Here is a 25,410-nt window from a genome sequence, read left to right as displayed (position 1 = left end):
GCACCACATTTCTTTGGGAAGGAACAGAAATGTTCTAATATTCCATGGGGACGATGGCTGCAAAATTCTGGGAATATACTAAAACCCACTGGCCTACACATTCAAAACAAGTACATTGTGTGGCCTATAAATTGTATCTCAGTAAAGCTACTAAACAACAAAAAGGAATGATTCCACATTCTTGCATGTGCAAGAGTGTGACCAACAGCAAACCACCTGGTCTCCAAAAGTAACACCAGCCAGCCCTCAGTGGTGAGCATTGCCTCCATGTCTCACAAAGTTGACATTAGAAGGATCTTGCCGACTCTACAGCCCATCTCATCTTTTCCCTAAAGTCATGATTTCCTAAGAAAATCAGTTCTCTAGAATTTTGATAGATTCCTGTTTCACATTGTGGTCTTCTATCTGTTTCGAGTTTATCTTTGTGTATGGTGTAAGAGAATGGCCAAGTTTCATTCTTCTACACATAGACAATGTCAGCCACTGCAACTTCTTTCAAGATATGTCTTCAAAGACAATGGAAACAAAAGCAAAAATGAAATTTTGGGACTTCATCAAGATCAAAAGCTTCTGCACAGCAAAGGAAACAGTCAACATAAAAGAGGCAATCCACGGAATGGGAGAAGATATTTGCAAATGACAGTACAAACAAAGGGCTAATACCTAACATCTATAAAGAACTCTTCAAACTCAACCCACACAAAACAGATAATCACATCAAAAAGGGGGAAGAAGACATGAACAGACACTTCTCCAAAGAAGACATACAAATGGCTAACAGACATATGAAAAAATGTTCATCATCATTAGCCATCAGGGAGATTCAAATCAAAACCACATTGAGATACCACCTTACAACCAGTTAGAATGGCCAAAATTAACAAAACAGTAAACAACATGTGTTGGAGAGGATGTGGAGAAAGGGGAACCCTCTTACACTATTGGTGGGAATGCAGGTTGGTGCAGCCACTCTGGAAAACGGTGTGGAGAGTCCTTAAAAGAAATTAAAAATAGAGCTTCCCTATGACCCTGCAATTGCACTACTGGGTATTTACCCCAAAGATACATATGTAGTGAAAAGAAAGGCCATCTGTACTCTCAATGTTCATAGCAGCAATGGGCACAGTCGCCAAACTGTGGAAAGAACCAAGATGCCCTTCAACAGACGAAAGGATAAAGATGTGGTCCATATACACTATGGAGTATTATGCCTCCATCAGAAAGGATGAATACCCAACTTTTCTATCAACATGAACAGGACTAAAGGAAATTATGCTGAGTGAAATAAGTCAAGCAGAGAGAATCAATTATCATATGGTTTCACTTACTTGTGGAGCATAAGGAATAACATGGAGGACATTGGGTGAAGGAGAGAAGTAAGTTGGGGGAAATCAGAGGAGATGAACCATGAGAGACTGGACTCTGAGAAACAAATGGAAGGTTTTGGAGGGGAGGGGAGTGGGGGGTTGGGTGAGCCTGGTGGTGGGTATTGTGGAGGGCACGTATTGCACGGAGCACTGGGTGTGGTGCATAAACAATGATTTTGGGACACTGAAAACAGAATTTAATTTAATTTAATTTAAAAAAAAAAAGAAAGAAAGAAAGAAAGAAAACCAGTCCTACAAGGAATCCAAAGAAGAAACCAAAACACAAAGTCCTTTAACACTGCTGCTAGGTGTCTCTGTGCCCCATAACTCATCCACCTCCACACACGCACACCTCACAGGTTCTCTCAGAACACGGCCCAACCCTGTAGAATCAGGTTCCTTTTCATCTGGGTTATAATATAATGGAAGAACTCATCATTTTCTTCTCCCTCTCTCTGTCCGTTTTTTTGCTTTATTAGTACATTTTTCTCTCCTGAACTCTCCTGAGCGAATGTGATACGATCTTGAAAATATCCACCAGCCCCTTCTCAGGGGGAGCACTAATTGCCACTCACAAAGCCGGGCCATCTCATCCAGGGGATCCATTAGCGGAAACCACTGTAAAAGCAGCAGCAGAGGAGGAGAAATCAGGGAAGGGAGGTTAAACAGCACGGAATTGATTTGAAGAGAGAGGAGGCACTGAGTTTGTGCATGAGGAAGACAAAGAGAAGAAAGCGCAGAGCAGCAGGTCCAATGGGAGCGCGCGGAGTAACCGAGACAGGGCACGGGTCTTCAACTCCGATGGGCTGGGCTGGGGCATGCGGGGAGACGCCCACCACCTCACCCCCAGCCCAGGACGAGAGCTTGCTCAGGACTCCAGAGGGACGCAGGTGCTGCTCTGAGCAGGAACGAGTGTGTTCCCACGGCTGGGGTTTGAGTCTTTGCGTTCCCCCCTCTCTGACCACTGCCACGAACCCACAAAGTGTCCTCGGCCAGAAAGACTCACCCGGGCTCAGGACTGCACCCACAGGGTGTTGAAAGCATCCTCTTGGAGGGAAGTAAGGATCCACAAAGGCAGGGCTGTCTGTCTTTCTTTCAAAAATTGGGGGGGAATAGGCCAGGCCTTCGGGCCTCTGTGCAGAAGCTATGGCAAATGGCCTGCGGGGCCCACAGCACAGCTCCCTGCAAACCACCTCCTCCCGAAAGTACCAGCGTGATACACGCTTCACACCAGGTTCTGCTCAAAAGTACATCCTACAAAAGTCACAGGATGAACCGTCTGAAATTCAGCGGCGCCTAAGTGGCTCAGTCGGTTGGGCGTCGGCCTTCGGCTGGGATCATGATCCCAGGGTCCTGGGGCTGAGTCAGCGTGGGGCCTGCTCCTCCCACTCCCTCTGCTGCTCCCCCCACATCATGCGGTCTTTCTCTCAAATTTAAGTAAATAAATAAATAAAACCTTTTAAAAAGAGTAATAAAAGATCGTCTGAAATTCAGCGGCTCCATCACCCGCAGGCCCATCCAGTCAGCCGTATGTCACCCACAGCAGCTGAGGTCACCGTTAATAGCAGAAGTGACCCACCAAATGTCCCCGAAGCCTTGTATTGAGTGCGAAAGGCATGAATGAGAGTCCCACCACCCCCCTCACTACCGTCTTGGGGACAGTAGCTGGCCTGGCTTATCACACAACACCTGTCAGGACCTTTGGCTCCTTCTAGGCCCTCAGCTGCCAGCCTCGCCACCAAGGGTGGGCACCTTCAGTCTAGGGAATGACAGTCTAGGGCAGATGCGGACAACAGCAGGCCCAGAGTCTTCTGGCTCCTCCCAGGGGCAGGCCCAGCTACGGCAAACACACCGGGAAGCTAGGGCTAGGAGAAAAATCCAGACGCCAGATGAAATCCCAGGCTAGACCTCAAGGAGGCATCTTTCTCGAACATCTCCGGTCCCCTTCTGTAGAAGGAGGACCTTCTATTCCTTCCTGCTTCCTAGTAAATTCTGGTGTGATCTTCATACCATAGATCTTTTTCTTCCCAAACAAATGTTTTGGTTTGTTTTTTGTTTTGTTTTGTTTTAAATAACCCCACCCTCTCACAGGGAATAAAAATGGAGGTAGGATTACACCACTTTCAACAAAAGCAACATTTCCAGGCTCGCTGCTCTACCCTTTGAACCCTAGTCAGGAAGAGAAAACAAACAGAAAGAGGCTTTTGAGGAAACAGGAATACAATAAAAGAGATCTCAGAACTCAGATTATGGCCTCTTTGTTCTTTTGGGATCATAGCTAGGCTCAGGGACTCTCTACATGTAGCCACAAAATTATATCTTCTAATTTTTTGTGCCTTTGGGGTTGGGTGGTTTCTTTTGTTTGTTTGTTTTTTCCCCTTAAATCTCTGCTTGACAGAACCTCAAGGGATCGCAGCCAGTGAAAACTGGCCGTGGGCTGGTATTTCTAGGGCGAGCCTTGGGGAATCTCACGTCGGAAGACAACCCTGCCTGCTCCTTCATTACACCCTTTGCAGCATCTTGTTCTGGGGCTGTGTTCGAGTCCCCACCTCGCTGAGGCCCCCGCTGCAGCCACGCCTGCAGCACCTGTGACCTACCAGCCAGCCCCCGGGGAGGAGACTCAACGGGACCCGAGACCTGGCAAGGAGGTGAGTTTCCATCTTCTATGATGGTTCTGATCTATGCCCCTTTCTGGGGGCGCTAACCAACATATTAAGATTTCACCCTTTCTCGAGATGATGAAACGGAAAAAAGCCCGCGTGTGAGCCTCGTGCTTTGTAACTCATGTCTGTCCACCGTGTTGTGTTCACATATAACATACATGTACCTTCTGGACAGGCACCCTTTATTCCAAGATTGTAGGACTGCACTGTTGATGTTTTTTGTATTAACGTAGGCAATGCCTTTTACAAAAATGTCTAGTGCCTGGGTCACCCTATCCTTCCCCCTTTCTCTGCCCAAATGCCCTGGAGGGTGGAGGCGGATTGGTTCCAGGCTGTGATGGGATCTGGATCCTGTCACCTAGGTCACCATCCTGAGTCTGGGCCACCTCGGCCACATCCGAAAGCAGTTTACTGTGCCATTGATGGTCTGCTCCAGACAAAAGCCACCACTGTACCTTTTCACCCTGGGGGAAGTCTCAGCAGCAAAGGCAGCACAGAGTGAGCGAGGAGCCACCCAGAGAAACTCCCCATCAGCCAGAACCAACCGGGAACCCTTTGCAAGAGAAACCACAAGCGTTAAAATCTGAAGTCAATGCTGTGGGGGGATGGGGCGCTGGGGCCAGATTCCCTTCCTGCAATCTGGGAAGAGTCAGACACCTCTTTAATAAGAGCAAGGAGCTTGTGAGGCTATGAAATCCCACCAACGCAGAACAACAGCATTCCAGAAAAAAGCAGGCAGCAGTGAGGCAGAGTGGGCTCACAGGGGACAGCGATCGAGGCCAAGAGCAGTGCCAGGCATGGAGCAGATGCTGTCCGATCACTTGCTGAGCAGGAGCAAAGAAAGTTCTCTTGACTTCTCTCTCCACTTTTCTTTCTCCAGCTTGCCAAATGAGCTTAAGACGGACTGCTGCCCCCCAGCCCCATATCCAGCCATCACATACCTGTAAGGAACGTTACAGAGTCGGGAAATTAAATGGCAAAGGCCCAGGACAGTAACCCTGAAAAAGGCAGCTTTTTAAATATAAGGTTGTATGCTCCTATCGAATCTTTCAAAGTGTCCGTTGGGTCCAAGTCCAAAAAAGCAGTGCCTACAAGAAAATGTGCTGGCAAATTCGCAAGAGTGTCGCAGCCACTGAACATACCGCTGTCAAGAACCCAAGGGCTCATAAGTCATTTTTTTTAAGTTTACTGAAAATTGTGCAATGTAATTATAGTATTACATTAATAACTTTTATGCAGGGGACCACAGACGTGCTGCCTTCAAAAAGATAAATTAGCCAGCCTCCTGTGTTCACTTGGGGAGGACGACAGCCCGCACAAAACTTGCAAACTCCTATAGGCACAATTGAAAAGGCTGCTTCTTGGAAGGTAAGGGGCAGTGAGGGGCCCTTCCCACACCCCTCCCCGGGCCTCCCGGGGCCCCTTCCCTCCCGTGGAGACAGCAGGGAGGCTCACAGGGAGGTCCCCCATCCTATCCCCGCCCCACATCCCTGGCAGGATGCAGACCCGGGTCCCTAACCTTGCTGAGTTTCCTCATCTGTGCAATGGGGAACAGTAAGTGCACCCAGTCGTAGGATTAGATGGGATTGTGCACAGCGTGCTGGGAAGCCGGTGGTGGTTAGCCCAACAGTTGTCACCGTCACCCCTTCACGAGCCACTTCCCTGCCCAGGCAATCCGCAGGGACATCTCTTCCCTTACATCGCTATGCTGTGACACAGTTCACCCTGCTGTGGGCGGTGTGGGACAGGGGGAGGGGCAATGTCCCACATAATGTAACATCTTAACGATTTTCAAATGCACAGCTTAGGGGCATCCGGTACAGCCTGTGTTCATGCAATCATCACCCCCTTCCATCTCCAGAATTTGTTTCATTTCCCCAGACTAAAGCTCCTTGTGGTTAAGCGTCAAGTCTCCACCCCCTCCCATCCCCCCGCCCCCGCCCCCGCCCCATCCTTCCACACGATTCTGTCTCGGAGAATCCAACCACTCAAAGCATCACCTGGAAACTGGAACCGCACAGGATCTGCCCCTTTGGGGACCGGCTTATTTCATTCGGAATCACGTCAAGGTTCCTCCACGCGGTAGCAGGTGGTGTCCAATGTTGCTTCCTTTTTATACAGGAAGTAAATATCATCTCTAGTAATCCACACGTGTGTTAGGCACTTCCTTCCATCGCGTGTACACCACATTTAGTCTATCCTCTTGCCCGCTGACGGACCCTTGGGTTGCTCTCCCCTCTTGGGTCTGGTGAAGGATGCTGCCGAGAGCTGGGGAGGGGCACCACTGTCTTGTCGTCTGACACACTGTCACCCCAGGCTGTGGGGCTCAAGGGCAGGGCTGTGTGCTAACCACCCTTCTGTCCTGGCCCCAAGTCAGGTGGCCACATGACTACACAGCGACAGCCAAAGAAACGCCGGCCAGGCATGCAGTCCGAGGGATAGACAGACATGGAGCACAAGAGAAGCAGAAAATACATACACTGACGTTAACTGTGTGGAATGAATCCTGGGGTCAGGGGTCGCCATCTAGAGATGTGAGTTTGACTTTCCTCTTCTAGGAAATGGCAGTTCAGATGCTAATATTTAGTGAACACCTACTACGTGCCAGACAAAACATACCAATAAAGCAATTGTTCCTGTTAATGCCATTATGCAAATAGGGAAACTGAGGCAGGAAGCATGTCCCTCTAAGTTCACAGACTACAGAGCTGGCAAAGGACAGAACCAAGATTCACAGCCTAGCGGTCTGGCTGCAGGAGCCATGTTTTGGTTTTTTGTGTTTTGTTTTTTTATTAAAGATGTTATTGGGGATGCCTGAGTGGCTCAGTCATTAAGCGTCTGCCTTCAGCTCAGATCATGATCCCAGGGTCCTAGGATCAAGCCCCTCATTGGGCTCCCTGCTCAGTGGGGAGCCTGTTTCTCCCTCTCCACTGGCTTGTGTTTCCTCTCTCACTGCTTCTCTTTGTCAAATATATAGGTCAAATCTTTAAAAAATTTTTTTTTTAAAATAAAGAAGTTATTTACTTACTTGAGTGAGAAAGAGAGTGAGTACAAGCAGGGGGAGGGGCAGAAGGAGAGGGAGAAGCAGACTCCTCGCTGAGCAGGGAGCCTGATGCGGGGCTCCATCCCAGGACCCTGGAACCATGACCTGAGCCAAAGGCAGACACTTAACTGAGCCACCAGTGTGCCCAGGAACCATGTTCTTAACAGCAGAAGTCACCTAGGGACACCTGGGTGGCACAGTCAATTGAGTATCTGGCTTGAGGTTTCAGCTTCGGTCCTGATCTGAGGGCTGTGGGATCGAGCCCCGTGTTGCGCTCTGTGCTCAGCAGGGAGTCAGCTTATCACTCTCTCTCCCTCTCTCTCTAAAAATAAATAAATATATATATATATTTTTTGAATAGCAGGAATAACCCAACCTTCCATAAACTCTGAAGCTCGTTCTCTGCTAGACTCCCAGGATTAAAAAATCCTAACGATTCAAAAGGACCACATCGGGTCTCCAGGAGTCGAGGTGACAGATAACATTAAAAATTCATGGTGTTCGGGGCGCCTGGGTGGCTCAGTGGGTTAAAGCCTCTGCCTTCGGCTCAGGTCATGATCCCAGGGTCCTGGGATCGAGCCCCACATCAGGCTCTCTGCTCAGCCGGGAGCCTGCTTCCCTCTCTCTCTGCCTGCCTCTCTGTCTGCTTGTGATCTCCGTCTGTCAAATAAAAAATAATAATAATAATTTTTAAAAAATTTAAAAAAAATTCATGGTGTTCATTTAAATCGACATATTATATTGAATTCTGCCATGTGTAAGGCAGAGGGTTTGGAAAGCTCATGATCCTTCTACCAAGACACTGATGTGTGCTCTACAATAGAGCAGAGAACACTGCTGTGTCTCTTTTCAGAACAAGTGCGACCCCATCCATGTCTTGGGGAAAAAAACCAGCCCACTTCCTTGCTACTCTGACATGAAGGACGGGAAACCAGCCGGGGGCATTTCTCCTCTCCCTGCAAACCGTGGCCATTCCGAGCAGCCGCTCCAAGGGAGCAGGACCCTTCGTTACTGCAGAGCCCCCTCCGGCCTGCAAGTGATCCTGTGTCACCATCTCGCCAAATAACAGAGGCAGGGCAGTGTCGACTGCGCACATGAACTTGCAGATGAAGGGAAACATTAAACCTCAGGGGCCGGTGTCTGGACGTGAGGCCTTGAGCTTGCCCTCGCGGCTTCGTTCCGACCAGTGAAGCCAGGCATCCTCCCCGGGATCCCTGGGACCATCTGAGCACCCCAGGAGCACTCCCACATTCCGTTATTCTCCAGACCAGAAATGAGCACAAGCGCATTAAATGGAGCAAAAACATGGCCAAAGCAACGAACAGGAAATTCAAGGGCCTCCAGACTAAGGATCCAGAAACACCCAGACCAGGAGCCCCCCGGTGAAGGAGCCCCGTTCGCATTTCTTCCCTCTGGGTTTCACTCTTCTAGAACAGGAGGCCAGCTCGGGGGCGGGCGGCAGGCCCTCCACCCCGCACCTGCGGCCAGCATCCCCTCCCCCATCAGTCTCCTCCCTCATCCCCCATAAAGTTTCCATCATACAGAAGTAGAAAGAAGGAGATTTTTTCCCCTACAAAGGCCAGAAATCCTTGGAGAGTTCACATATTAAAAGATAAATAAATTACTGTCCAGTGGGTGTGTGGGTACCAAGAGAAACGTAAAATTCACAACACGACGGCTACACTCTAGGGCTCAGAGTCCAGGAGATCCGCATAGGCTAAACAACAGGTCCCACTTGAGCCTGATGGGGTCTCCGCAGCCAGAGGTTTTCGGGGTGACCCCAGAGCCCCCCACCCCTCTCCACCCTTCTGTTATCTTCTCCTGCCCACCAAAAAGGGCCATTGCGGAGAATCACTAATAACAAGGCATACTTCATTTAAAAAAAAAAAAAAAAGGAAATTACCACAAACTACCACCACCAAAGAGCCCACCACTAGCAACTTCCTTCGCAGGGTCCTGCCGCACACAGGAAGCAGAGCCTGAAGAGACAGAGGAAAGCCATGCCTTGTTGTTATACTTGTCACCCTGATTGCAAAAATGCTCGCCAAGCCATCCTGAGCGCACCTGCCGCAGGCAGCCCCTTCCTGCGACCACCAGCTGCCCAGACACACGCCACCCTTCTCTGCTCAGTGCCCTTTGGATGGCACGGCCCATTTTGTTAGCAGCCTTGACCTCCAATAAGAGCTGGGGCCTGACAATGTCTGAAACCGGAGACAGGCTTCCTCCCGGGGCTCCTGCGGAGTGTGCCCGCACACGCTCACACGCGCACAGTCCAGCGAGCGGCAAGCTGCTTTAGAAATGCCACCGAGGGTCGCCTGAGCAAATTTAGGGGGCAAGGAGCAGAGGAGAAACAACAGTTCCAATGTCTGGGAACACAATGGAGGCAAACACGCGGAGAGGATGCTGTGCGGAGTTGGGCGAGCCCTGCGACGGCGTGGGCGTCAGTCTGCCCCCACCCCCGGGATAGGGGCCAAGAACCAAGTGCGAGAATGCGGACGGTCAAGTGCATGTCCACGTGTCCGGCTGCTCCGTGCGTGCCCTCATGCGTGCGGACACCCCAGTGCTAATCCCGCTCAAGGTCAGATGCAGTTCTGCCCTTAGTATCTGTAGGGCTCCCTGAACTGTGCTCAGACGACAGTGTGCACACATACAGAGTGTTATAGTTATACGAGTGAGGGGGGTATCTCACAGGACGCAGACAGCTTAAAGACAAGATGGGTTAGTTATAAAGGAAGAAAAATAAAATGGATAATGAATGAACTAACCTTGTTCACTGCCCCCCCCCCAAGCCGGCCACCTGTCCCCTCCTCTGCGGGCCACCCTTCAAAACAACGGGACAGTTACACCCATGTCGTGGGCATGGAGGATGTAAATCTTGGTGTAAACAACTGTGGCCTTGTCTAAACATTCATAGGAGCAGAAGGAAGAAGGGGAACCAAAGGGGAAAGAAATGTTTTAGAAAAAAGTCTAGATGGCAGATCTTATTTATTTGAGAGAGAGACCATGAGCGAGAGAGAGAAGCAGACCCTCCGCTGAGCAGGGAGCCCAACACAGGGCTCCATCCCAGAACCCTGGGATCATGACCTGAGCCAATGTCAGATGCTTCAAGGACTGAGCTACCCTGGCGCCCCTAGATGTAGAGTTTTTGAAAGAAACGCAAATGAGATGTCTGGAGTTTTGGTGATCCTGGACTGCTGCCCAGGATGAACACCCCCCAGATTATTTCTAAATCCTAATCAGGGGCAGCTGGGTGGCTCAGTGGGTTAAGCCTCTGCCTTTGGATCAGGTCATGATCCCAGGGGTCCTGGGATTGAGCCCCACATCGGGCTCCCTGTTCAGCGGGGAGCCTGCTTCTCCATCTTCCCCTCTCCCTGCTTGTGCACGCTCTCTCTCTCTCTCCCTCTCCCTCAAATAAAAAAGTAAATAAAAACCTTTAAAATGAATAAACCTAATCAGTACGACAGATTTTTTTCCATGTAAAACTATAAGCCTTCTTTATATCTAAGGCAGTATTTTTTCTCAGACATTCCTTAACCAATTTGCTCTTATAAAAGCAATTTGTCTTTCCGTCTGCCTGAGTTTATTTCTGTGTACAAACACAGCAGACAGACAAGTAAACAGCTTTATTAAGAAACAGGAAGAATCCCGTCCGTCCGTTTATGAACCAAATTCCGAACGCAGGAACCTCAGGGAGGGCAGGGCGGGCAGCACCCGTGTGTGGGGCTGGGCAGACCCTGGGGCAGAGGGCAGGCCCGACTGGCTGGGGGTGGGAGACCTAAACCCTCGTTTGGCCAGAAAACCACCTCGGGCCTGGTCAAGCAGAACCCTCTGGGATTTGGGAGCAAGGACTAGGTGTCCCAGTCCTGGGGCTCCTCTGTGGCTTCACAGAGACTGGTAGGGACCACCGACACTGACCCTCTTGGATTACAAAGGAGGGACCAAGCACAGGCTGGTGGGCCCGGGATCCCAGTGCTAGTTAGCGCTGTGGACACGATGGCAACTGTCTCATCTAAGGACTGTCTCTTCTCATCTAAACATCGGGGGCTGCAGACAACCTGCGATGCCTACCAACCCCTACCCCTCTTTCCCGTTTTCTCTCGCCCTCTCTTGTCCTTCCTGGTCCCCTTCATCGTATTCCTCCCTCGCCGTCTTCCGTCCCTCTTGCCCTCAGCCTCGTCGCTTTGCCTCCCGGCTCGGCAGGGATGACATTCAAGGCCACCTGGGAGGCTGCTGTGTTCAGGACCAGGTCGTCCCTCTGCAGAAAGGCACACAGCTGGACCAGGCAGTTGTCCATTGCTCTTTTTTCCTAATTTTTAATTTAATTTATTTATTTGAGACAGAATGAGCAGGGAGAGAGACAGAGGCAGAGGGAGAAGCAGACTCCCCGCTGAACAGGGAGCCTGATGCGCAACTCGATCTCAGGACATGGGGGTCATGACCGAAGCCACAGGCAGAGACTCAACCACCTGAGCCACCCAGGCACCCCAGCAGCTGACCATTTCTCTTAAACCATGTGGTTGCTGGCTGTTCGCCTGATCGGCTGCTTATTTTCTGGACAACCAGCTGGTTAGATAACTCGACAGCTTTGGGTTGCTCTTGGTTTCTTAGTTAATAAGCAAGTCTCCTGTTGCGGCATGAACCCGGCATTTAGACGGAGCGGGCGGAGGGAAGCAGCCATCCCATCTCCAAAGAAAGCAACCGCTCTGAATCAGATGGTGGTGTTGCGCGGGGAGGCGTCGCTGCTCATCACCGCTAATTAAAAAAATGGAATCACACCACAGGAAGAATCGCAAGCTCTTGAAGTTCAGGGGGAGGAAGGGGTCCTGAATTAGCCATTATAAATCTCAGTCATCACTCAGGTTTGATAAAGTGTTGAAAGCTCATCACCTCTGTGGTGGCAAAGGAGATTTTATCTTACGATTTGAAGTTAATGCTTTAAGAACAAAGACATTCTGGGGCACCTGGGTGGCTCAGTGGGTTAAGCATCTGACAATGGCTCAGGTCATGATCCCAGGGTCCTGGGTTCGAGTCCCGCATCAGGCACCTTACTCAGCGGGGAGCCTGCTTCTCCCTCTCCCTCTGTCCCTCCGCCAACTTGTGCGCTCTCTTTCAAATAAATAAATAAAATATTTAAAAGAATTAAAAATAAAGACATATTGTGCATAAGAACTATCAAAGATTTTAAAAACCCTGTCGTGAGTGGAGAGGTGGAGCGCTAAACCTTTTTCCAAGAACTTTTTGTGGTTGGCCACGATATTGACCTCAAACTCCATTAAGCAGAGACGATGAGCCCAAACAGCCCCTCAGCTGCCACCTGGCCTGTAACACTCAGGATACATGTAGATCGAGTTCTGCTTATCAAAGGAATTCCATCTACCCCGGAGCCTCCGGACCCGTGGACCCCCAGAGCGGCACAGGCATATGGACGCTTTCTGGGCAGGTGAGAGTCTCCAAGGAGGCTCTGATAGCCCAACCCAGTGCAGGAAATCCCGCATGTGGGGGAGGGGGTCTCTCTTTCCAGACTCCTCTGCAGGGTCTGGACAGAATCGAGGCGATAGGATCAGCAAACCATAACTGCAAAGAAAACTGTCTGCGAGAGATAAAGCTGGATGGGGAGGCAGATAAGCCCGAATCCCCGGTGCTGCCCAGATCCGCAGCGGAAGCCCCCTCCCCGCTCCCCGCTCGGGAGTGAGAATGCTGGACGGGGCGGGCGGCTGCCAAGCTCCCCGGAGGAGGGCCTGAGACGGGCAGGCCACGGGGAAGGGATTTCCATCTGTGACAAGGGGTCGCACTCACCTTCACAGCATCTCCGCTAAAAGGAGGGGTTATTTTCGTCCACTGAGCTCTCCCAGAGTCTCTGTGGGGTCACCCTGTGGAGGAATAAATGAGAGCTTTCTCCGCGGGGAGGGGAGGCGTGGAAAGGCGAAGAGCGCTTTGGCTCCGTGTTCTCTGACGCTGCTTTTGCGTTTTTGCTGTCAGACCACTGGCAAGAGGAAGGAAGGAAGGGGGGGGGAGAAGGGGGGAGGAGGGGGGAGAAGGGGGGAGGAGGGGGGAGAAGGGGGGGGGAGGGGGGAGGGGGGGAGGGGGGGAGGGGGCTTTTATAAAATTTACCTTCCTAGAGAAGATCACTGGAATAAACGGAAAGTGAAGGTTGAACACTAAGTCGCCCATTCCACAGACCCTCACAACAACCCTGGAGGGGTCCTATCGTTGTCCCCCTCTGTAAGGAGGAGAGTGACCGGTTTCAGAAAGGCTGGGCCCAAGGTCACGCCCTTTGTGAGTAACCTGATTTTGCAGCCAAGTTTTCGGACCCCAGGTCTTCCTTTTTAAGGTCATAAGAGCTTCAAAAGTGGATCTCTCTTAACCTGTTAGCGTGGTCAAAGACTCAAATGCTACCCCACATGCCCTCCGCCTTTCCACCCGCTCCTGGACACACGGTCCTTGCCCACCTCTCTCCAGCACCAGAAACTCTTCTAACAAAGATCCCCAGCGACCTCTGAGTCACAGAACCAAGGGAAACCTTGGTCCTTACCTCCTTGGTATCTCTGAGGCATCGGACCTTTGCCTTCCTCGGAAGCTTGCTTCTCTCTCTGCTTCTGTGGCTCCGCTGTCTCTGGGTTGCCTCCCCTTCTCCTGGCTTCTCCTTGACTCCTCCTCCTGGCTCCTTGGGCTGCCTGTGCCTTCACTGTCCCCCAGTCCCGCAGCTCCATGCTCCGCCCGCCGGCCCCACTCTCGGGAGACAGCTCCGCCTCCATGGATCCCACCACCCTCTCCACGCCAACATCCCCCAGACCCGAGTCTCCAGCTCTGAATCCCATCGGGACCCACTGGAACATTCCACTTCAAGCCCCAGAGGGCCCAGAACAAGTTTATTATCCACACCGTCCTCAGAAACCAGACCCACAAGAACAAAAGCCCTAGTCCCTCCTGTACTCTCCATCTCAATTAATGGCGGCAGCTCCTCACGCTTGTCCTGGCCTGAAATCGGTGGGGGGGGGGGGGGGGGCAGGGAGGGTGTGGAGCCCTCTTCTTCCTTCTCTCCCTCTGCCCCATGTCCCCATGGGTTTTCTATGCACGACATCTGTCCAGTCCAAGCTGCCACCCCATTCCTACTGCCACTGCTTTAGCTCAGGCCTGTACCCTGTCACCCAAGCCATGGTGAGGGGCCTCCTCATGGGCTCCCAGATGCCATCTTGAGCCCATCTTCCCTCAGTGACACAGCAACCTGTCATCAGTGGTATCTGATCACCTCGTTCCCTTTCCGGACGCCCATCCACAGCTGCCGAAGGCCAACTGCGTCATAGGAGACTCTCCAGCTGTGAGGCCACTCTGCCTAACCCCTGCCATCTTCCCAGTGTATTACTCACCCATGCACATGCTGTGCTACGGTAACTATGCACCCCTGCAGCTCCCCCAACGGTACAAGCGTGCATAGCCTTCTTGTGCTTTGTGTCTGCCATTCCCTCCGGCCGGGTGTCGGAGCTGCCCTGTGCTCAACAAACCGAACTCCCAGCCACCTGCTGAAGACGCTCCCTCCTCCCCTCCGCTCCCTGGCAGCCCACCCAGCCTGTGGTCCGGCGCTTCCCACACTGCCCTTGAACACCAGCTCCTTGTCTGGTGGCAGAGCACTGTAGCTGATGCAGGAGCAGGAATCAGAAACTCTTATGGGCATGTGAACATGAGAGCGAAGGCAGTAAATAAAATATTTACACGTCCAATCTGCAGCATCCTTTGAAAATACATTGTGACCAAGTGGAGTTTATTACAGGAATGCAAGGATGGCTTGTCAACAATGGTAATTCACAACAGTAATAGATCTAAGGAGGAAACTCATATGATCATCTCCCTAAAGACTGAAAACACATTTAGCAAAACACAATACCCATTCTCGATGAAAAACACTAAATGAAGTAGGAATTGAAGGATATTTCCTTAATTTGTAAAACTATTACGTATGCCTCAATTGAAAAGCCGACATCTTGCTTAGTGGGAAAAACTATACACATGTCAACTGTGTCACTACCATTTAACACTGTATCAGAGGCATGAATCAATGTAACAAAAAAGAGAAAAACCATTAAAAGAATACAAAGAGCAAAAGAGTAACAATATCTCTATTTATATCAGATAAATTCTTTCAAAAATCCAAGAGGATGAATTTTTAAAACTAACAAACACATTAATAGAATTTAATATGCTATAACGTTAATATAGAAGTCAATATCCTTCTTATATACAAACAATTATCAATTAGAAGATGGAAGTGAGGAGCCCATTTACAATAGCAATAAAAGATATAATACCTAGGAGTAAATTTAAAAAGAAATGCTCAAAGTCTACAGGAGAGAAACCTTGAAAATTGGTTTTGGCTCAGGTCATGATCTCATGCTCATGGGATTGAGCCCCACATCAGGCTCTGTGCTCAGCACGGAGTCTCCTTCAGATTAATTTTCTCTCTCCCTGTCCCCTCTCTGCCCTTCCCTTCCACGAATGCACACGCCTGCTCTCTCTAAATAAAGATCTAAAAAAATAAAATAAAATAAAATGGAACTGGCACGTGAAGAGACAGATAAATGGCGCATAGCAAAAGGTCCAGAGATAGACCCAAGTCCAACTGAAAAGCTGGTTTATGATAATGACGGTATCTCAGATCAGTGGAGGGAAGACAGATGTTTTAATAACAGGTCTGGTGACAACTATAGACATTTAGAAACAGATAAAATTGATCTGTACCTTTCATTATACACCAAAGTAGCTTCCCAGTGGATCAGACATCTAAATATTTAAAAGGAAGCTATCGAAACACTCAAAGAAAACAAAGGTGAATTCCTTTGAAACCTGGAAGTGATAGACTTTGTAACCATGACTTGAAATCCACCCTTCTTAGATGGGTTCTGGAGAAACCCAAAGGCAGCAGTAAGCAGGATGACAGATATAAACTGATGTATTAATTTGATACATATATATATATATATATATATTTTCAATTTATTTAACACAGAGAGAGAAATCACAAGTAGGCAGTGAGGTGGGGGGGACAGGCTCCCCGCTGAGCAGAGAGCCCGATGTGGGGCTCGATCCCAGGACCCTGAGATCAAGACCTGAGCTGAAGGCAGAAGCTTAACCCACTGGGCCACCCAGGCGCCCCTGATGTGTTTATTTTTTTAAGTAGGCTCCACACCCAGTGTGGAGCCCAACACAGGGATTAAACTCACAACCTCAGACTAAGACCTGAGCTGTGATCAGAGCTGGATGCTTAACCAACTGAGCCACCCATCACCCTTTGATAAAACATCTTTTTTTAAAGATTTTATTTATTTGAAAGAGAGAGAACAAGGGAGAGGCAGATGGAGAGGCAGACAGAGAAGCAGACTCCCCACTGAGCAGGGAGCCCAATGCAAGACTTGATTCCAGGACCCTGGGATCATGCCCTGAGCTGAAGGCAGACACCCAACCAAGTGAGCCACCCAGGCGCCCCTTGATAAACTTTTTAAAGTAATTTAGGAATGTAGGCTTATTCCCTGTCTTTTGGCACCTCTGCAAATACCCTCTGCGGGATTTCAGAGGTGCTCAAAAGTATGAGAGATGAGTGAGAACCCATAGAATTCGTGCTTCTTTGCCACAGTAAGACCATACAGGAGGGTTCAAAAAAAAAAAGGGTAAAGAAAAGATGCTAAGGTCAGCCTGTGACTCGAGATAGTAAAAACGAAACCAGTTTGTATTCCTGAAAAGAGACTGGGAACCCTGACAGACACCAGCCAACTTGCAACCTTTGCCAGGACAGAACAGAGCTGGAGTCTGGCAGCCCTACAGACCTGGCTCGGAGACGTTCCCCTGGAGAACGTTTCCCCTCCGGAGGTCACCGGAGCCTCCTCCCGCCCCCATCCGATAGGGTTTTCCAGAAAGGGCAGGCAACAGAGGAGTCTCAAGCGAGTGACTAGAAGAAATATGAGGCAGTTCCTCACCCACTCCCTGCGTTACACTCCAGCCAAGAAAATTATTCAACTCCCCATCCTGACAGCCCCACATATTTTTCCCACCCCCCAAAGTGATGCTACCATCTGTAAGCCCAGGAAAAATAATCCAAACTCTGTCTCTCCAGGTCGGAGGTGGGGGTGGATTCCCACTCAGGCAGTTACCCTAACAGTGACCCTCATCACGGGGTCTGGGGGAGACGGCTTCCTTGGATTTCTCTGTTCCTTGCACCTTTACTCATGCTTCCTTTTTTGTGACCCGAACCACATCGATCACTTGGAATTCCCGGGTAACAAGACTGCATTTGTCTCCACTTTGCTATAGGAGAGCTAATGGATTGCGGGGGTGGGGAGCGGGGGTCCAAGTACAGCGCCCAGCACATACCAAGGCCGGTAACTGCTAGCTGTTCCTAATCAGCATCATCACCATCACCATTAGGATTAGTTCATGAACGGCGCGATCGCGGACATGCCAAAGAGCAGCTCATGTTGCCTAAATTTTATTGACTTGATCCTTCCAAATGCTGACAAGTTACTAGCCTCAGCCATTTAAAAATCACATTTCTAATGCAATAATCCTATCTGCGAGGCGTGCGGGACACATTACTACAGCCCAGGGATTTTCACAAAGTGAATTAAGTCACTATAAAAACTGACCATGTTGGTTCACAATTAAAAGTCTGGTGGAATGAAATGCCATTATTCCATAGCCTGCTAAGCCCGAAGGAAGAGACTGCCACTCACGGGTCTCCGCTGGGAGGGCATTTAGAACCCCTAACATATTTCCGGAATGTTCTCACGACTGATATTATCTAGTAGCTGATCTTGGACTGAAAATCTTTCTGAAACGGAAAAGGCTCAAAGCACGTATTCTGAAAATCACCATGTGTTCTTGAAAGGATTTCAGATAAACATCTCTTCTAACTAATAAGCATTTAAAATGCAATTTGTATTGTATCTATAAAGAGTTGCACCATGGCTTTTGGAGAAAACTTTCCATAGTTATTTTTTTATAGCCGTTTTGGAGCTGGGAAAATACAGAAATATACACACACATGTGCATGCGCGCGCACACACACACAGACACACACACGCACATGCACACACACATATTCCCCAAGTCTAGACTTACTTGGACTCTGGCTATTTACAGTCTACGTTTGGTGTTTTTAAACCCTTCTGACACATTCCTTTCTTTCATCTCTGTGATTCCTGGCCACCCTTTTCAGTACGACTGGCTAATCTTCCTGATATTTCCGGGACATAAATGGGCCTAGAATACTTGACTGAGAAAAAAATTCAGATAGCAATATAGTGCTGGACACTTTTTTTTTTTCAAATAAAAGATTTTCTTGTGTTGATCTGGAAATGATCAGATGTCCGAGACCCTTCTGCCAATCTGGAACATTTCCACCTACTCCAGGGAATTCCTTCGGGCTGATGTTTCTTAGGACTCAGTGTCAATTCAAAAGTTCCATTCAGTTCCCCGAATGATCAAGGTGAGCCCGAAAATGGGAGATCCGTTCCTTGGCCCTTATTTTTGCTTGGTGGCTTGACTGTGCGTAAAACCGCAAAGACACTCGTGCCCGTGGATGCGAAATACACGTGGGAACGCTGCCAGGGGCAGACAGACCGTGTTTACCCCAAATCCCAACACTTCACAAACCAACATTCTTTCATCTTCTACTTCTCCCCTTCTACTTCCAGCCCTAAAAAAAAATGTGGTATAAAACCCAGCGAGTGTTTTTTCTTTTTTATTTTGACCTGACGACGCAGGTAGTAGAAGTCGATCCAAAGGTTTTACAATCCGCCACCAGACACAAGTGTTTACTCACCAGGTAACTTGTCATTTGAAGAGGCAAATCCAGAACATCAACAGAAGCAAGACATCACGCTTGCTGTTTCTACACTGCAGAGCCTGTCCTATTCCTCAATCTGCCTCCACTCCCTGCCTCTTTCCGGAAACCTCACACTCAGTGCAAGGAAAACCAAACCCCTGAGCACCTTTCTCTCTGAGCCCCTCCCAAGTGTGGAACTGCTCCCGTTTCCTGCCTCAGTTAACACCATGCCCGCCCTGCGCCCAGAAACCTCAGAGGCCAGCTGCTACCTTCCACCCCAAAGCCCTGGGCTCCTGTGGTCACGTGACTCCTAAGAGGGCTCAGAATACGGGCGGTCACTCTGCAGGCCACCAGAGCTGGCTGAGATCAGCCACACACCCCTCCCAGATGAGCTCACCAGCATTTCTCCTCCCCTCCTTAACCAACTGTCCCCAAGACAAAACTGGGGGGGTGGAGTTCAACAGGGCTTGCTACCTACAAACAGCGCGGGGTGAGGACTCCTACCGCTGGATGATATTTGGAAAATGTGATGAAATTAGAAACTAAAAAATGGATAATGTTGGATTGAAAAAAAAAAATATATCTAACTCTATAAAACATAAATCTAACAGTGTCTTGGCTAATTAATAATCATCAACAGCCCCACGTCTTTCTCCAAAGAAACTTATAAATGTGGACAAAAACGGATTTACTCAAGGTCACAAAATAAATCAGCAGTAGAGAGAACTGAAACCAAATAAATAAGAAGATTCCCGAATGTTGCTAGTCTGCCTCTGACTTCTAAATGCCCACCTAGGAGACTTTTCATACCACCTAGTAGAGTTTAGAACTCCGTTTAAGAAAATGGTTCCCGGGGCGCCTGGGTGGCTCAGTGGGTTAAGCCGCTGCCTTCGGCTCAGGTCATGATCTCAGGGTCCTGGGATCGAGTCCCACATCAGGCTCTCTACTCAGCAGAGAGCCTGCTTCCCTCTATCTCTCTCTCTGCCTGCCTCTCCATCTACTTGTGATCTCTCTCTGTCAAATAAATAAAAATCTTTAAAAAAAAAAAAAAAAAAAGAAAGAAAGAAAATGGTTCCCAGGGGCGCCTGGATGGCTCAGTGGGTTAAGCCTCTGTCTTTGGCTCAGGTCGTGATCTCAGAGTCCTGGGATTGAGCCCCTCATCTGGCTCTCTGCTCAGCAGGGAGTCTGCTTCCTCCCCTCTCTCTCTGCCTGCCTCTCTGCCTACTTGTGATCTCTGTCAAATACATAAATAAAATCTTTTAAAAAAAGAAAAAATAGTTCCCAAATTTCGTTAGGTGTCTTAAGTGAATTAAAATGATGATTTTTGCTAATTTCCCCTCAAGAACATGCCTTCATCTTCTAGATGCTTACTCTCCAGGGCAAACTGCATGTTGGAGTCACAGTGGCATCTCCTGGGCTAATGAAATTTAACTCTTTTGGTGCCAGAGGGCTACCGAGGTCCATAGAGAGCTCATAAACCCAGCCCTGGGAAGAAGGGAGGCCTAATGTCTGAATTCTGTGGCCTCCATCCATCCTGTTCAAGAGAACACAGCATGTGTTTCCTTAGAATCTCACAGGCTTTAAAAGGGGAGTGGAAATTGTACCTCATCTGAGGGTACCAATATTTAAAGAAGAAGGAAAAAAAAAAAGCTTTAGTTTTTTTTATTATTCCCAGAGACGCACAGAAGACTTAGAGTTAACCTTGAGGCCCCACACCTCCTGACTGAGGAGGAGACAATCCAGGTCACTGTTGTTTCTGGCTAAGTCTTGCGCCCCCAGGCAACTGTGGTCCTGGGTGATATTGATGTGTGCCTGCAAATGACCCCATGTGACCTCCCGGTGCCTGACAGCTGTCCCCCAGACATGCCCGCGTGACTGTGAGCTGACACAGAGCACTGAGTTCAGAGACCCCCCAACCGGCTTCCTAGGGTCACTTTAATTTCATCAGGTAAACACAATTGGTAAATATATTGAACTGTAACACCGGGAATGGATTTCCCAGGTGCTTCCAACAAAACCCCAAATCAACTTTGTCACAACACAGGATGGAGGTATTGGAGTTGCAAACATTTATTTCTTCTTCCTATAGGTTTCCTTCCCTTCCTCCATTTGCATGAAAAGAGCAGATTTTGATTTACCTTTGCACACGGAAATACTACAACACCAACCAATAAACTGTTATAAGAATGGTTCTTAGAGAATGTTCTAGAATGCTTCGGTACACTGCATCTTACTAGGATTGCCACCCATTGGATGGTAACTTTAAGAACCAAGGTTTTTCAAAATTCATCAGAGGGTCAAGTCTGGTTTATCATCTCACAGCGCCCCACACGCTACCTCTCAAGCACTTAAGGCAATGGGAGCAAATTCTGAATGGTGCATTTTGTGGTTTGTATCCTCCGTTAGAATATAAGCTCCACGTGGATGAGGGCTGTTATTTCGCTGCTGTGCCTAACACAGTGCCCTGAAGGCAGCAGAAAGTCAGAGATTTTTGATAAATGATCAAAAGAGCAAATAAAAGTGTGAATGAAGCAGTGTTAAATTGGAGAATACAGAATGCAACTATAAAATAAGCTTTTCGATTTCCTGAGATCCTTCCCCGGGGAGTCTGGACAGATTTATTATCAAACTACAAAAATGGCATCCTGACAACAATCCACAAGTTAATTATTCTTGGGATAAATTGGGGCTTCATAAAACCAATTCTCTGGGTGGCAATTTTCCACATGTAAAATTTTTACAACTTCTGTGGGTATTTGTTTAATTTAACCCTTGCCTGGGAAAACATTGATGTGTGTGAATTTGGATTTGCAGACAGAGGCAAGCAGACGCAGTTACTGCTAGACTTCACGACTCGAAATCACAGTATGCCATTTCAAAAGTCACAGAAATACAAATCAGAAAATGCCACGGAGCAGTGTCGGAAACCCCCACAGCTATGCACTGTTTTCTCAATATTTCTCTCCAACCACTGATAAAAACTCTTTGAAGTGGAAGAGTAAATATTATCACTTGATAGTACTTGGACCCAAGAGTGCAAATACAATCGCATTGTGTTACACTCTGGAGGCTCCCGCACACCGCACGGAGGGGCCAATGTGCTGAGCCGGCTGCGAGGTAGCCCCGCTCCCAGGCGCTCCCGCCCCCGATCCCCCTCGGGCGCACACGCGGGATGTCAGCCGGGACGTGGGGGCATTCGAATACGAGTTTCCGTTTTTGTCATCTGGGAACGAAGACCCACGAAGAGGCCATGGGACACGCCAAGCCCTAAGTATCAGCTTGCGTCTACCACTCCCACCAGCCTGTTCGTAAGCATCGCGGGGGGCCGTGGGGAGGACACTCTAAGGAGCCGGCCACAGTGCCCGCGCGAGGCAGAAAACAAGCCCCCCCCACGAGCAGGTGTCGCCCGTTCCCGGGCCTGCCGCACCGCAAAGGTGGGCGGCGCGCGGGCAGAGGGTCCCCGGGGAGGGCGCCAGGCGCAGGTCTAATGGCAGGTGCCAGCGAGTGCGGGGAGTGGAGGGCAGCAGGACCGATGAGCTGGGGCATACCCAGTGGGTGGAGAGGCCTGGGCACACCTCCCGGCTCTGCGCGCCTGGCCGACCCGGCGAGGGAGAGGCGCGGGCTCGCCCCCCGGGGCCCCTCCGGCAGCCGCCCGCCCCGGTCGCCCCCGCCCCAGGGCCGCCCTCCCGCCTGCCCCCCCGCGCGGGCTCACCTTGCCGGGGAAGGGCCCCGGGAGGATCAGCTTCAGCGCCTGCCTCTTCAGCTCCACCAGGCGGGCGTTGCAGTTCTCGCACCAGACGCCGCGGTCCGAGCCGGGGGAGGAGCCGCCGCCGCTGCCCGAGCCCGGGGAGCCGGTGCCGAAGCCCGGCGAGCCGCCCAGGGAGCCCGGCGAGCTGGTGCCGATGCCCGGGGAGGCGGGGCCTGGGGAGCCGGTGAAGGAGCTCGGGGACGAGGTGCCCGAGCCGGGGGACGGGGTCCCCGACGAGCCGAGCGCCGAACCCGCGCCCTCGGGGGTGGGCCGGCTGCCGGCGCGCGACTCCTCGTACGCTTTCCGGTACCAGCTCTCGGGGGAGAAGGGCGCCGCGGGCTTGGTGGGCGAGCACACTTCGTTCACCTGCGGGGAGACGTGCCGAGTCAGGGGCCGCAGGGCGGCGGGCTGCCGCGCCCCCGGGCCAAGCCGGGCCGGGGGCGTCCTCCCGCGGGCCGGGGAAACGCGCGCCCCCGAGGGCCGGGCAGAGCGCCAAGGAGCGCGCGTTCGGGACCGCTGGGAGCTCGGCGGCCGAATCTGCCTCCATCTGCCCCGTTAATCGTCCTCGAGTAGGTCCGGGCTTCCCGGGCGCCGGCGGACCCCTCCTCGGGTCGGGAGGAGAGGGCTCGCTCAGGGGCTTCCCATGCTTCCTGCAAGGGGAACTCATACAGTCCGCGCCCGGCGCTTTTGAACCCGACACCCATCCCAGAAAGAGCCCAGGTTCAAGATCCGGGAAGACGCTATGCCGGGGGCAGGGGCGGGGTAGGGGGCATCTGGATTTGTATTCATTCAGGGTACTGCCCTCCGGATCCTGAAGGTAAATGCACGGCTCCCCCGGCTCCAGGGCACTGATCCCGAGGGACGGCAGAGAATTCATGGACAACCCCTCCCCCCCGCCCAATTCGGCTTAACTCTGCCTGAAGTGCACGAATGCCACAAAAGTTAGGGGTGCGGGAACCGCCGGGAACGCGAGGACTGGGAAAATTCCGGGGGCCAGGCCAGTGTGCGGGCGTCCTGGCGGCCGACCCGCCTCCGTGCACGCAAGCCCTGCCCGCCCGGCGGAGGCGCCTCTGCAGCGGCAGGAGAGCTCGGGGCCGCCCTGCTGGGCCGCGCGGCGCCGGGGAAGGGGGACCCCGGCCGAGGGGTGGGGCGGTCTGGTAACGCGCCTCCGCAATGTGCCCGTCCCAACTTACCCCGTATTTCTTCCCCCTGCTGGAGACCGCCAGCCTCTCTTTATTCCCGGCTACCGAATTCATGGTGGCTTTTGCAGAGCAGAGTGTCTAAACGTTCCACCAACGCTACATCCAAAAGGTCTTCCAACCCAGAAGGGTCCCCCCGTTGTCGAGGGCTGCCTCTTGGCCCTCAAGTCAAGGTTTCTTAATTGGGGGGAGGGAGAGAATCAAAGCGAATGGAGCCCAGAAGTGATAGCACTAAATTTGCAGAACGGGCTGGAGTGGGTGGTTTATTCTTCTCTTCAAATAATGCTTTTCCTCATCCTCTTCTGCCTCCTCCAGCCACACGCTCCCTTTGCACGGTCACATCCAGATAATTGGCATTCTCCTCGGCCAGGTGGCTCCGTTTTCCTCCACGAGGGAAGCGAGGCGGGCCGCCAGGCACACGCAGCTGCCGGGGAAGGTGGGCGAGCCCTCGCCGCGCCTCGCCTCCCGCCGGCGAGCCGGCGCGGGGAACTTGCCTCCTTCACGGAGCTCGGTAACTGAGTTCAAAGAAATTCTCCCAAAATATAAGGATCCAGACTCGGGGAGGAGCCTCGGCGCGTCGCGGAGCCAATATCCGCCGGCCCGCTCGGCCTGACAGTTCCGCGAGCGCAGGGAGACGCGGCTCGGCGTGGCCCGGGCGCCGCCGCGGTCAGCGCGCGCGTGTGCGCCCGGGCGCAGCGCGGAGCCTCGGGAACAGCCGCCCCGCCGCCCGGGAGCCCGCCGCCTGCCTGCCGCCGCCGCGCCGGCCGGGATCCATTTTATGTTGCGGCGCGCGCGCCTGACAGTGCGAGGCGAGGCTGGGGGCGGGGGGTCGTAAATCTCGCCCCTTGCGGGGAAGTTACGGGAGAGTGGCCCGCGGCCAGGGCCCTAATGAGACGCCACTGCGCGAGCCTGGCGCGGAGGGGCAGCGCCGAGCGAGAGGGCTGGACCGAAATGCGCCCGAGCCTCCCCGCCCCCAAGTTCTTTCTCTTCCTGGCAAGGCTTGCAGTTCTGCCTTTGAAACGCCGTGTAAAAGGGACTGAGTCACAAACAAGTCCGCAAACATGCCGGGTCCTCCCCCCACCCCCCGCCCTTTGTTCTCCTAGACCTGCCCTGCAAACCTTTTCTGGAATTGCCCTACCAGCCCCCAGGCCGGCTGGGGTGTGGGGGGGGGGGGGGAAGGGGGACACCCACCTAGCCACAGCCAAGGGCCGGGGGCTTTCGCCCCCCGCCCCGCGCGCCCCAAGCTGCAGCGTGCCGAGCCGCCCAAGCTGGCCCAGGTGAGCCCGGGACCAGGCCGGCCGCCACCGGGCAGGGGAAACTGAGGGATTCGCCGCGGTGCACACGCACAGCGCCGGCCTGGAAAGGGGGTGTGTGCGGGGTGACCTCGCCCCGCCGCTCCGGAATCGCTCCTCGCTCGGCACCTCTCCTTCCCTTTCTTCCCGCGCCTGAGCCCCGGGAGCCCCCAGACACCGCCCCCTGTCCGATCCCCCCCGCCACCCCCGGCGCAGCGCCGTGGAGTGCAGGAAACCGGCATATGCCAGGCTCCACACGTGGCTGCTCCAGGGTGTCATTTTTCAT

At 51.7% G+C, this 25,410-nt stretch overlaps 1 protein-coding gene across 1 annotated transcript in view; it reads right to left on the bottom strand.

Moving 5' to 3' along the window:
- Positions 1-24,788, bottom strand: part of KIF26B (kinesin family member 26B) — a 411,889-nt gene extending 387,101 nt beyond the window's left edge. The window contains exons 1-2 of the mRNA XM_059144968.1: positions 23,827-24,788; positions 22,598-22,999 (exon numbers count right to left, since the gene is read on the bottom strand). Coding sequence (XP_059000951.1) covers positions 22,598-22,999; positions 23,827-23,889 — 465 coding nt within the window. The 5' untranslated portion in view covers positions 23,890-24,788. The remainder of the gene's footprint in view (positions 1-22,597; positions 23,000-23,826) is intronic.
- Between the last annotated feature and the right edge of the window lie 622 nt (positions 24,789-25,410).

This window comes from Mustela lutreola, chromosome 14 (assembly GCF_030435805.1).
Source record: "Mustela lutreola isolate mMusLut2 chromosome 14, mMusLut2.pri, whole genome shotgun sequence".
NCBI lineage: Eukaryota > Metazoa > Chordata > Mammalia > Carnivora > Mustelidae > Mustela > Mustela lutreola.
The sequence above is the reverse complement of the archived record's forward strand: the minus strand, read 5'-3'. Positions and strand labels throughout refer to the sequence as shown.